The sequence below is a fragment of the Prionailurus bengalensis genome, chromosome E1 (genome assembly GCF_016509475.1).
Source record: "Prionailurus bengalensis isolate Pbe53 chromosome E1, Fcat_Pben_1.1_paternal_pri, whole genome shotgun sequence".
NCBI lineage: Eukaryota > Metazoa > Chordata > Mammalia > Carnivora > Felidae > Prionailurus > Prionailurus bengalensis.
In genome coordinates, this window is record NC_057347.1 from 58,816,686 (window position 1) to 58,828,455 (window position 11,770).

The following is an 11,770-nucleotide window of genomic DNA, read 5'->3' on the forward strand; positions in this document are numbered from 1 at the left end:
TAGCTCTGTTCTCAACCTGCTCAGAAACCGATGAGAAGGTGCTAGCGAACGTGACAGAGGGCGGCAAGAAGCTGTTGGCCACCGCCGACTCCGTGTTCACGAAAGTTACCGAGGACCTCCTGGATGGCACTGTCCTGGTGGGACACTTGGAGCTCATCATGAAGCACACCAATCAGTTTCTTGACATCTGTCAGTTAAGTGAGTGTCAGCGGGACCGGACTTGAGGCTCCTGGACAGGGACCGCGGGTGTCCGCGTGTTTTGTAGAGGAGCGACCTACATCCTCCTATGATGAGGGGCTCTTCCTGTCGGTCAGCTGAGAGGGGACGGTTTCTAATCCTCAGGAAAATGGTGGGGAAGTGATAAAAGAATGGGCCGGTAAGATCGCCCTGTTTCTCTCCACGAGGCTGGGCCCATGGGCGTGTGGGCAGCGTGGCTGTGCACGTAGCAGCCGCCGCGTCCCTCCCCGCGGCCGTGACCTCAGAGCATCCTCAAAGGGAGCTGGCAGAGGGGTGCCCGGGTGGCTCAGTCGGTTGGGCGTCCGACTTCGGCTCGGGTCATGCTCTCACTGCTCGTGGGTTCGAGCCCCGCGTGGGGCTCTGGGCCGACAGCTCGGAGCCCGGAACCTGCTTCCGATTCTGTGCCTCCCTCTCTCTGCCCCTCCCGCGTTCATGCTCTGTCTCTCTCTTGTCTCAAAAATAAATAGACGTTGGGGCGCCTGGGTGGCACAGTCGGTTGAGCGTCCGACTTCAGCTCAGGTCACGATCTCGCGGTCCGGGAGTTCGAGCCCCGCGTCGGGCTCTGGGCTGATGGCTCGGAGCCTGGAGCCTGCTTCCGATTCTGTGTCTCCCTCTCTCTCTGCCCCTCCCCCGTTCATGCTCTGTCTCTCTCTGTCCCAAAAATAAATAAATGTTGAAAAATAAATAAATAAAATAAATAAATAGACGTTAAAAACAAATCTGAAAGGGAAAGGGTTAGGGTTAGAGGGTTTTCGCGGAAAAGGATGTGCTTGCTGCTCCTACTGGGCTCCTCTCGTTTTCCAGAGAGAAAGTGCCTTTCACCCCAAGAGAAGCAGCGTGTAAAGGAGGTGTTGGAGTGGAGGAAGGAGGAGCTCAAGTTTCTGAAGAAAGAGAAGAAATGCGTCCACAGTCTTCTGAAGCTGTGCGGGGAGGTGAAGCACCTGGTGAAAGGTGACAGTCCGGGGAGCCCTCGTGGACCAAATGGAGGGTGTCCGGGGCAGGGGAGGGGGGGAGGGTCCGAGGGGACCATCCACACATGTCACGCAGCAGTGTCTACCTTGGAGGGGAGGCATTTCGTGACGCGTCCATTTTTAACCGCATCGCACGGGCCACCTTGGTCGTTTCGCTGTTTATCGCTGTGCCTCCGCATGACCTGCCTGAACACCCACCCGCTGCCCTGGTCTCCCAGGCCCGAGCGTTAGCTGCTGCAGAATTACAGAGGGGAGATCCTGCCCGATCTTGGATGCGTTGGTCCACTGTCCCTGTCGGTGTGGACAAGCCCAAGTCAAGATGTGACTCTGACCACTGGTCATTCTCCGTCCGGAAGCTCTGGCGATCTTTTCGGCCCCGCTCTTCAGAGAGTTCATAGTGACGGGCCGAGGTCGGGGTTGCTTTTCCATCCGTCGTGTTGGGCATACGTAGGCCTTCCTAATCTAGAAATCCACGTCCTTGACCCCTGGGAAATTCGCGTGAGCTGTCTCACTGGTACTGTTGCTCTGGCGGGAACACGCCCCGTTGGGTCCCAGACCTCCCGCGGCAGCCGCGCCACTTCCGTGGATCTCTACTTCAACTTTTGTCCCCTTGGTGTTTGCTCTGCTTTCTGAGAAATTTCGGCCCCTTGGCATCCAGCCTTTCCCTTGGCATTTTTCGTCTCCGCTGTCACACTGATTTACGAGAAACTTTGATTTTTCTCTAAACGACCCTGTTTCGTGCTAATCTTGCTCCTGTTCACAATCGCGGTGTCTCGTCTTTCTGAGGTTATTGTCATTTTCGGCTTAGACGTTTCCCTTGCCTTTTGTCCCCAGAGTTTCTTGTTTCCTCCAAGTCCTTATGTGGATGTTTTTTCTGTCTTTCACGTTAAAGACCCCCCCGCGTGTCTGGGAATTCTTCCGTCTGTAGGAAGGGGGGGGGGCCTAGCGAACCGGCTGTAGCCCCTGAGGGTGGTGTAACTGGGCCTCAAGGGCACGTTAGGTCCTGTTCCAGGGGTGGTCAGACCAGCGTGGGGGGCACAGGCCCGGCGGCCGGGGTCCTGGGGGTGGAGAGACGGGAGGGGCTGGAGGACCGTCTGCATCTGGTGTGGGTGTTCTGGTCCTCTCTCAGGGTCCTGCTCCTGCCTCCCCTCCTCCGCTGCCCACGGCGTGTGTCCCTCTTTGTTACAACCCCTCCGTCGTCTTCTGAGGGAAGACATGCGTCCAGGCACGCCTGATTCTCCCGTTGCCAAACTCGCTCCGCGTCAGAGCTGTCGCCGGCTGGGGTGGAGACGGGCGGGCGGCCTGCTGTCTAGAATGGGGTGTGCGTGAAAATCGGACCTCTTCTCCAGCCTTTCGTTCCAGGCCTCCCTACTTTCTCCCTCCTCTCCAACGACCTGTGTGACCTGTGTGTGTGCCGCCAGGGAATCCCAGCCTGCCCGCTGCGGGCTGGCGGCCCTCGCCTTGGGGCCCAACTCGGCCTTGGCCGTGGCTGCGGGTCTGCTTTTCAATTCCACGCCCCACCACCCTCCTGCTCTGGCTGTGATCTTTTCCGCTCCTCCCAGCCCGTCGTGGTTTGTGACTTTTCCAAGACCTTGTCTGTTGTGGCCCTGGAGCGGGTTTGGGGAGGGAGTGAGGCGGGCGATGTCCACACGGTCACATGCGCCCGGAGGTGCCTAGAAGGGACCGTGCTTGCTTTGTTGTGGGAAGTCATGAACAAGCTGGGGCGGGGGGTAGGGGGGGCTGTGGGGAGACCAGTGGGTCCTTACTGAGGAAGAATGATGGCAAGTGGGTTCACGCAAGTTGCGTTTCGAGCAGTGAGGACGGTGACTATGGGGAAAATAAGGTAGAACGGTACCGTGAGTAGAGGTTTGACTTCTGACGTTCCTTTGTGGTTTCCAAGTGGATCTGGAAGAGGTGACCAGAAAACATGCGGAGGACCTCAACGGTAAACGTCTGAGCGACGCCGTGACCGTGAGGTTGTCGCCCGCCTCCCCGGACGTAAAGAGGACGACACATTACAACCTGAGCCCCCAGGTCCAGGAGATGGCCAGGAAGATGGACTGGTTGAAGGACAGCCACCTCTTCCAGGCGTTCTGGGCGGAAGCCGCGAGGGCGCTGAGCGAGCCCGGGGAGGAGCTGGAAGGGCAGGTACTCCAGCCTGAAGAAGCGTACAAGTATCTGTACTGCCCTTGTTTCGAGAAGTATCAGGATCTGTATGAGGATCTGAAGTCCGGAGAGATCACCTTTCAGGAGGTCAATGTCATGTTCAACGACTTTGTGAATAAATACAACAACCTCACTTTCGAGCTCCAGCTTATGTGTGCCCTGGACAGCAGCGACCAAAGAGACTGGATCGGTGACCGTGTTGGGCAGATCAGGGAGTACCACCACCTGCATCAGGCCGTCAGCTCAGCCAAGGTCATCCTGAAGGTCAAGGACAGTTTGGGCCTGACCGGTGACTTCCGTGTCCTGCACACGTTGTTAAACTTTGTAAGTTATTTGCCAGGGACCCCTGGGGTGGGGGGCTGGGAAGTTGGCGGGGGCGTCTCACGGGCTCTCTGGGTTCTCGAGGCTGGACGGGATGGTTCCACAGCCTCCCCCCAGCAGCTCTTGATTGCGCCTCATTCGATGCCACATCACGCCCAGGGCCTTGTTTCCACCTCTGTTTATAAACAGTGTGAGTGCCGTTGGCACTCGGTGTTTTCCCGGGTCGGCGTGAGGTTCGAGAACTGGGGAACGGGCGATGACCCTCTTTCAGCAGCCGGGGATTTGGAGGGAGTGCTCTGGTCTCATGGGGCTGGAGAGGGGCTGGAGGGGCAAAAGAGGGGCTGGTTTCGCCCGGCTCTGTGCGTCCCCTGGTGCCAGCGAGGAGCGGTCCGCGGCAGGCTGTCTCTGCTACGGGCAAGACCCGGGCCCCATGCGGTGTGTTCCTTCAGGCGAGCATTGGCAGGGTATCCCGTGACCTGCGGTATGGTATAGACGCTTGCGATGATGATTAAAGTTTAGCACAAAATTTGGAATTAAAGCACACGTAACCTTGAATGCCAGCAGCGTGCTCTCGAGTAAGTCACTGCTCCGGGGGTCCGTGTCCTTACCCACGAAGTAGGAAAACTAGCAATTTTTACCTGGCTGCGTTCTGGCATACGTTGCTTGGCAGAACGCCAGGCACGGAGCAGGGGTGGTTCCTGTACCGATTCCGGGGACAGCAGGGGGGTTGTGGCGTCTCGGGGACAGGGGCTCCATGTGCCTGCCTCCGGCTCCCGCCAGTGCAGGAAGGGCGGGGATGGGGCCTCCGCGGATGGTCGTCGCTACGGCTCCAACTCCAGGGCTCCAGGTAACCCCGTCCCGCGCTCAGTAGAGCCTCGTCTTGCAGACGGACAACTTCAGCCAGTTCCGCCACGAGAAGCTGGACCGGATCAGCAAGCAGCTCATCCAGGCCAAAAAGCTGCTACAGGACATCACTGAGCCCCGGTGCCAGTGTCTGAACGAGCTGTCCCTGAGGAAGGAGTTCATTAGCTGGGTCCGGGAGGCTCTCGGAGGTACGGCGGTCGGCGTCTGGAGGGAGTGTTCAGATGGCTCGTGGGGCGGGGGGCGCGGGGGGCAAGCCCTCCGCTTGCTCACGTGCTGCCTGAAGAACAGAGATGCTGTCTGAGTCAGGTCGATGCACAGCATTTGCCTCAGCGATTGCCGGCACAGTTTATTTCAGGGCCGTGTTTCTTTTTTTTTTTTTTTTCAATTTTTTTTTTTTTAACATTTACTTATTTTATTTTATTTTTTTTTAATTTTTTTTTCAATGTTTATTTATTTTTGGGACAGAGAGAGACAGAGCATGAACGGGGGAGGGTCAGAGAGAGAGAGGGAGACACAGAATCGGAAACAGGCTCCAGGCTCTGAGCCATCAGCCCAGAGCCCGACGCGGGGCTCGAACTCACGGACCGCGAGATCGTGACCTGGCTGAAGTCGGACGCTTAACCGACTGCGCCACCCAGGCGCCCCTAACATTTACTTATTTTTGAGACAGAGAGAGACAGAGCATGAACGGGGGAGGGGCAGAGAGAGAGGGAGACACAGATTCGGAAACAGGCTCCAGGCTCTGAGCCATCAGCCCAGAGCCCGACGCGGGGCTCGAACTCACAGACCGCGAGATCGTGACCTGGCTGAAGTCGGACGCTCAACCGACTGAGCCACCCAGGCGCCCCAGGGCCGTGTTTCTTACATTCCGGCATACAAAGCATTTCCTCGGCTACTGTTTTTCCCCCCACTCTGGATGCTTGCTGTGGACGGTGGAGGGTCATTTTCTCACAAATCCTGCTCCCTTTTGCTTTTTCCTGGGCTTGATTTTAGCTACAAAACAAGGTGAGCCCTCGTCCGCAGAGAGTTTGGATTACGTCACACTCGGTGGTGTTCTGTGTGTTCCTTTTTGGGCCAGGGGCTTGGCAGCCTTTTTCGTCTTGTGGCTTGGGCGCCTTTGGCAGAGGGGGTGCACAGAGGGGAGGAGGGGAGGTACGGAAGAGAGGTGGAGGAAGCAGGGGAGAGGGGAGGCGGCTCTGGTGTGCAGGGGGGAGGCTGGCTGTCTCTCCTCCAGAGCCCCCATGCTTGCCACGGTGGGCTCCCCGGCCCGCTTCGAGGCACATCCTTTGATTCGTAAGTTGCCCGAAGAGAGGTCCTTCCATCCCTTGATGGTTAACTGTCGACACAGTATTTACCAGCTGAGCCCGCGTCTTTTTCGTGTAAGACGGTGGCGTCGTGCAGATGAAATAAAGCGAGGTTCACGGCAGCCCCGTGGGGTGCCTGGATGTCGCTGTGGTTCCGTGAGGCCAGGTGCTGAGCAGTAGTGTGGACGTCAGCTGCAAAAGAAAGATGGCCCCGGCTCTGTGCTAAGAGCAGAAAGTCGATAAGCAAGACCCTGAAATTCCAGCAGTATCCGTTTATACCTCACTAAGGATCCTTGCTCGAGGTCAGAATGCCGGGCCGTCCTAGAGCCGTCCCGCCCCCACCCCCTCACCTGTCCCCCTCTGCCCCAAGGTGTCCACGAGCTGAAGGTGTTTGTGGACCTGGCCTCCATCTCCGCGGGGAGAACGACATCGACGTGGACCGGGTGGCCTGCTTCCACGATGCCGTGCAGGGCTACTCCCCGCTGCTGTACAAGCTGGACACGAGCGCGGGGTTCGACGAGTTCATGACCCATCTCGGGGAACTGTGGAGGGCCCTGAACAACGACGCATACCTGCCCCATAAGCTGGTAAGTCTTACTCCTGGCTTCAGGCGAGCAGACAAAGGCGCGTGGGCGATTGCAACACCGCCAGGGGCGTGACTGCGAACTATGCCACCGGAATGACAGGGGTGGATGCGGCATTTTAAAATGATGTCTCTCTTGGGCAGACGCCTGGGTGGCTCAGTCGCTTAAGCGTCCGACTTCGGCTCGGGTCACGAGCTCACAGTCCGTGGGTTCGAGCCCCGCGTCGGGCTCTTTGCTCACAGCTCGGAGCCTGGATCCTGCTTCCCATTCTGTGTCTCCCTCTCTCCCTGCCCCTCCCCTGCTCGTGCTCTGTCTCCATCTGTCTGTCTGTCTGTCTGTCTCTCTCAAAATAAAACATTAAAAATTTTTTTTTAATGATTTTTCTTTATGGTTTAATTATTTTGAGATAGAGAGAGTCCAGGCAAGAGTGCGGGAGGGTCAGTGAGAGAGGGAGAGAATCCCAAGCAGGCTCTGTACTGTCAGCACAGAGCCTGACGTGGGGCTTGAACTCACGAACCCTGAGATCATGACCTGAGACGAAATCAGGAGTCGGACGCTCAACCGACTGAGCCCCCTGGGAGCCCCTAAAATGATGTTTAAAACCAGTTTTCCTTCATACATGGAAATGCCTTCTCTCCCTTATTACGTTAGAAAGTGTAATTCAGAATTGCATGTAAATTAAGTACAATTCCCGTCATGCAAAACACTCACGGACAGAAGACTGACCTGTGACCGGTGTTTTTTTTTTTGAATCGTAGTAACTGTTACTTAATTCTGTATATCGCTTGGTATTTTCCATAAATGGTGTAAATTAACGTTTTAAATTTATATGTTTGTAAAATATATATTAATTTGTATTTTGTAAATTATATTTTGTATATATTTGTATAATATATATTAATTTTTATATTTACTTAATTCATAAGTAAGCTCTACACCCAACACAGGGCTTGAACTCAGGACCCTGAGATCAAGGGTCACATGCTCTACCGGCTGAGCCAGCCAGGTGCCCCTAGAAATCCATTTTTTATCAGAAAGAAAATGAACGTGGGGCCCCTGGGTGGCTCAGTCAGTGAAGCATCCGACTTCAGCTCAAGTCCTGGTCTCTGTTTGTGGGTTCGAGCCCCACGTCGGGCTCTGCGCTGACAGCTCGGAGCCTGGAGCTTGCTTCGGATTCTGTGTCTCCCTCTCTGCCCCCACCCCATGTTGTGTCTCTCTCTGTCTCAAAAATAAATAAAACTTTGAAAAAAAATCTTTAAAACGAACGTGGTAGTTTAAGTAAACCACGTGCACCAGGGTTCGAGCAGACCCACACCGCATCACGTGGCTAGTCTGCAGAGGCCATGTCTGGCCAGCCGCATCTGGCCAGAGGGTGAGGGAGGAGGGTGAGGGAGGAAAGGGAAGACAGAAGGACAGGACGAGGCATCTCCGTTTCTACTGCTGGAAGCTTACTTGCCCACAAAACATCTCCGTCATCGTTTCTCCTTAGTGCTTCCGGTTGGACTTGGGGTCCCCAGAAGCACACGGAGAACGTAAGGCCACAGTGCCCTTGCTCCATCCGGCCTCACCCCCGCCTGGGGGCCCGGCAGAACCAAGCCTTCCCCCATCCCGTCCATGTGCCCCCCGCGTGCTAGCCAGGGCACTGGCCACGGGTGGGGACACGGACAATCAGCCCGTTAGAAAAAGGGCAACACGGTGGGGCAGCGACCCGAGCGGGACAGGTGAGAGGACAGCGGGTGAGGAAAGCCTCACCCAGGGCGACTGCACTCCCAGCGGGACATGGGGAAGAGGGGCTTACACCGCGGGAGCAGAGGAGGGCGACCACGGGCAGAAGAGAAAGAAGGTGTCCCTCCTGTCCCAACAGTGCGACTCTGCCAGGAACTTAGAGTGGCTGAAAACGGTGAAGGAAAGTCACGGTTCAGTAGAGCTCACTTCCCTGTCTCTGGCAACGGCCATCAACGACAAAGGCTGCTATATCATCAGGGCCCCCGCAGATGGCCAAAAGGTGAGCCACCCCACGTCCCGGCACTGCTGTGACCTGTGCGGGCTGCTGTCACTTGGGGGGGGTGTGTGGGGGGGGTTCTGCCTCCAGAAAACCAGCTTCTGCACTGGCACTTGCCTCCAGATCTCCCCAGACACGGTTCTACAGTTATCCCTTCCCGAGAGCCACGGAGGCCGCGAGGAGACGCGAGACTTCTCTTTGGAAGAGCTCAAGGAGCTTTTGAACAAGCTGATGCTGATGTCTGGCAAGAAAGATCACAGCAATGTTCAAGTAGAGATATTTTCCAAGGTGAGGACTCTCACTGCCCGCGGGCCGGACAACTCAGGAGGGTCTGAGTTGGCATTAAGTGATAGGAGGCACTCCGCTTTAAATCTGGGGGGGGGGGGCTGGGGGGGGCCAGCGGGCCTGCAGAATGCAGGAACCCGAATTCAAGACGCCAAGAGATGTCTAAGCCACGACGGGCCCGTTCGGTCGGTGGTCCTGTCTTAAGGTGCGCAGACTGAATTGTCTGTTAGTTCTCTGCATCGCAGGGGAGACGGCCGGCAGAGGGGTCCCAGAAGGAGACTTCTGTTGCTTCGATCGCTGTGAATCAGCAAGAACCCCCCAGTACCAGAAGATTTAGATCGTAGCTCTTGGTCAAAATTAAAAGCGAACATACCGTTAAAGGAGTATCCGTTTACGTAACAGCCCCTGGCCTCTGTCAAGGGTTTTTTCTTTCAAGGCTATTTGTACCTTATGACAATAGCCTTTATCCTCAAGAGAGTCCCCTCGGGAGGCTGATTATGTAAAGAGGAGATGAGGCCTCCGCGGCGAGCCCCGCGTGTCCGAGGCCGCGCCGGGAAGCGTGCAAAGACCCGAACCCGAGGGGCGCTTCCCCCCCCGACTCCCACGTCGCCCGTGACACGGCTCCCGCTTCCGTTCGCCACAGGTGTTCTGCAACGTGCAGAGGCTCGTGGAGTCCTTCATAAACCTGTACGCTGCCGGGAACATGCTGTTCAGAAACTGGACGGCCCAGGTGCACTGCTCCCCTCGACACGGCGTCTCCATCCAGATGGACTTCCGCCTGGAGCCTGTGGTCCAGCTCAAGGGCAGCGGCTCGGTAGCAGAGCTCTTGGAGGCCGTCAGCAAGCAGCTGGAGCAGTTCCTGGACCGCTGGGAGGCCTTCGTGGCGGAGAAGCGGGCCAAGCACTTTTACCTCAACTACTACACCGCCGAGCAGCTGGTGTACCTGAGCACGGAGCTCAAGAAAGCGCCGCCCAGCGACGCCGCCCTCACCATGCTGTCCTTCATCAAAGGCAACTGCACCCCGAAGGACGTCGCGAAGGCCCTCAAGGAGCCCCGCGGGGAGGCTGCCAGGCACGAGGAGAAGACGGTGATCCAGGGGCTGCAGGTGATGCTCCTGCGGGAGCTCAGCCTGGCGGGCAAGCTGAGGGCCGTCCTGGAGCAGTCGCTGGCGTGCATGAGCGCCTTCCTGCCCCACTGCCTGGACCTGGAGGCCCTCGGCCGATGCCTGGCCCTCCTGGGGTGGATGCGCGGGTGCCCCGTGGAGCGCCAGCTGCCCAAGGGCCTGCACGTCGGCCGGCCCAACCTCATCGTCTGCGGCCACTCCGAGGTCTTGCTGGCCGCGCTGGCCATCTACATGCACACCCCGCAGCAGCCCCTGCCCACCTTCGACGAGGTGCTGCTCTGCACCCCGGCGACCACCTTGGAGGAGGTGGCTCTGCTCCTGCGTCGCTGCTTGACCCCGGGCTCCCGGGGGCAGGGCGTCTACAGCCTGCTGTACGCGGACCTGCTGAGCTACGAGGTGGCCAGCCAGGCGGAGGCACTCTTCCTGAGCCTGTGCTCACAGCCGCACCACGAGGACTTCCAGCTGGTGATGGTGTGCGACAGTGAGCGGGAGCACTGTCACCTGCCCTCCGCCTTCAGCCAGCACAAGGTCCTGGTCACCCCCCAGGCGCCCCTGCGGGACATCCAGGCCTACCTGGCACAGCACTTCCAGGTCCCCGCGCACATGCCGTCGGCCGCCGACGTGTTCCGGGACCGGACGTGCGTGGGCATCGTGGCGTCTAAGCGCGCGGGCGTCGGTAATGACCGCTGCCGGGGTGGGCGGGCCCCTCAGGTCGCGGGGGCCATCCGACGGGCCCTTCCCCCTGCAGCGGGGGGGGGGGGGGGGCGGCTCGGATGGAGCCCTCTGTAGGCGGGGACACGGAGTCTCAGGGAGGTTCTGGCTCTCTGAGGTGGTGAATCGGGGCGATGGTTTGTTTCACCCGTTCCAAATTTTGCACAGAGAAGCGACTTGCAACAAGTCTTCCTGGTCCACAGTCCTGCCGCCTGATTTCCATACGCTAACGTTTCAGGGAAGTCTCTCTACGTGGAGAGATTGCACAGCAAACTGACGATGAAGCTGAGAGGAGAAAACGTGCCCCTTAAGGTCATCCGATTGATCGACCCTCAGGTGGATGAGAACCAAGTACTGAGTTCCCTCCTGCCTTTCCTGAAGGCCCGCTATCAGACCAGACCCATGATATTCCACTTCGACGTGACCTCTTCGGTAAGTGCCCCGGGGTCTTGGTCGCGCGGCCGCTTCGGGAAAGTCAGCATCCTCTTCCCACGCGTATTGATACTCAGTATCACCGTGTCCAAGGACCGAGCACGACAGTCCCCGGGGCTGGGAGGACGGGCCGTCTTCTAAGCACTCCTACACCTGCGTGATTCTGTCTTTAGGTGCAGACCGGACTTTGGGTGTTCATTTTCAAACTCCTCATCCTGCAGTACTTAATGGATATAAATGGGAAAATGTGGCTCCGGAACCCGTGCCATTTATACATCATTGAAATCCTGGAAAGGACCCCAGTAATGCTCAAGACGCCTTCCAAACGGGTGTGTACCACAGGGCATTTTCACGTCTCTGCACCGGTTCGCCCACTGCTCCCTTAGCGAAGCAGCTGAGCACGGTGTTAGTAAAGACAATTCAGACTTTAAAATTATTTTTCTAATAATGTCTGGAATGAAAATACCGTCATCTGTTAGCAGTATCTTATGTTTGTTTTGTTCACTTCGGGATTCATGCTGTTGGCGTTAAATGCCAGCAGTGCTTGCAATGCAGTAAGTTCGTCTGCTGGACACGGTCCGTCTTTCTTAATGCCAGCCAAGATGGGAAGGAGGCTTTTGTCACGTACATTTCTTTTTTTGAGAGAGAGAGAGAGAGAGAGAGAGAGAGGCAGCATGTGCAAACTGGGGAAGGGCAGGGAGAGAGGGAGAGTGAGAATCTCAAGCAGGCCCTATGCTCAGTGCAGAGCCCGACATGGGGCTCGATCCCAC

General features: G+C 57.3%; 1 protein-coding gene across 1 annotated transcript in view; it reads left to right on the forward strand.

Moving 5' to 3' along the window:
* Positions 1-11,770, forward strand: part of RNF213 (ring finger protein 213) — a 107,461-nt gene that overhangs the window by 46,426 nt on the left and 49,265 nt on the right. Inside the window, 11 exon segments of the mRNA XM_043585749.1 lie at positions 25-198; positions 1,042-1,188; positions 3,109-3,698; positions 4,582-4,747; positions 6,234-6,275; positions 6,278-6,450; positions 8,312-8,452; positions 8,573-8,737; positions 9,378-10,533; positions 10,807-11,000; positions 11,174-11,329. Of these exon segments, the coding sequence (XP_043441684.1) occupies positions 25-198; positions 1,042-1,188; positions 3,109-3,698; positions 4,582-4,747; positions 6,234-6,275; positions 6,278-6,450; positions 8,312-8,452; positions 8,573-8,737; positions 9,378-10,533; positions 10,807-11,000; positions 11,174-11,329 (3,104 nt within the window).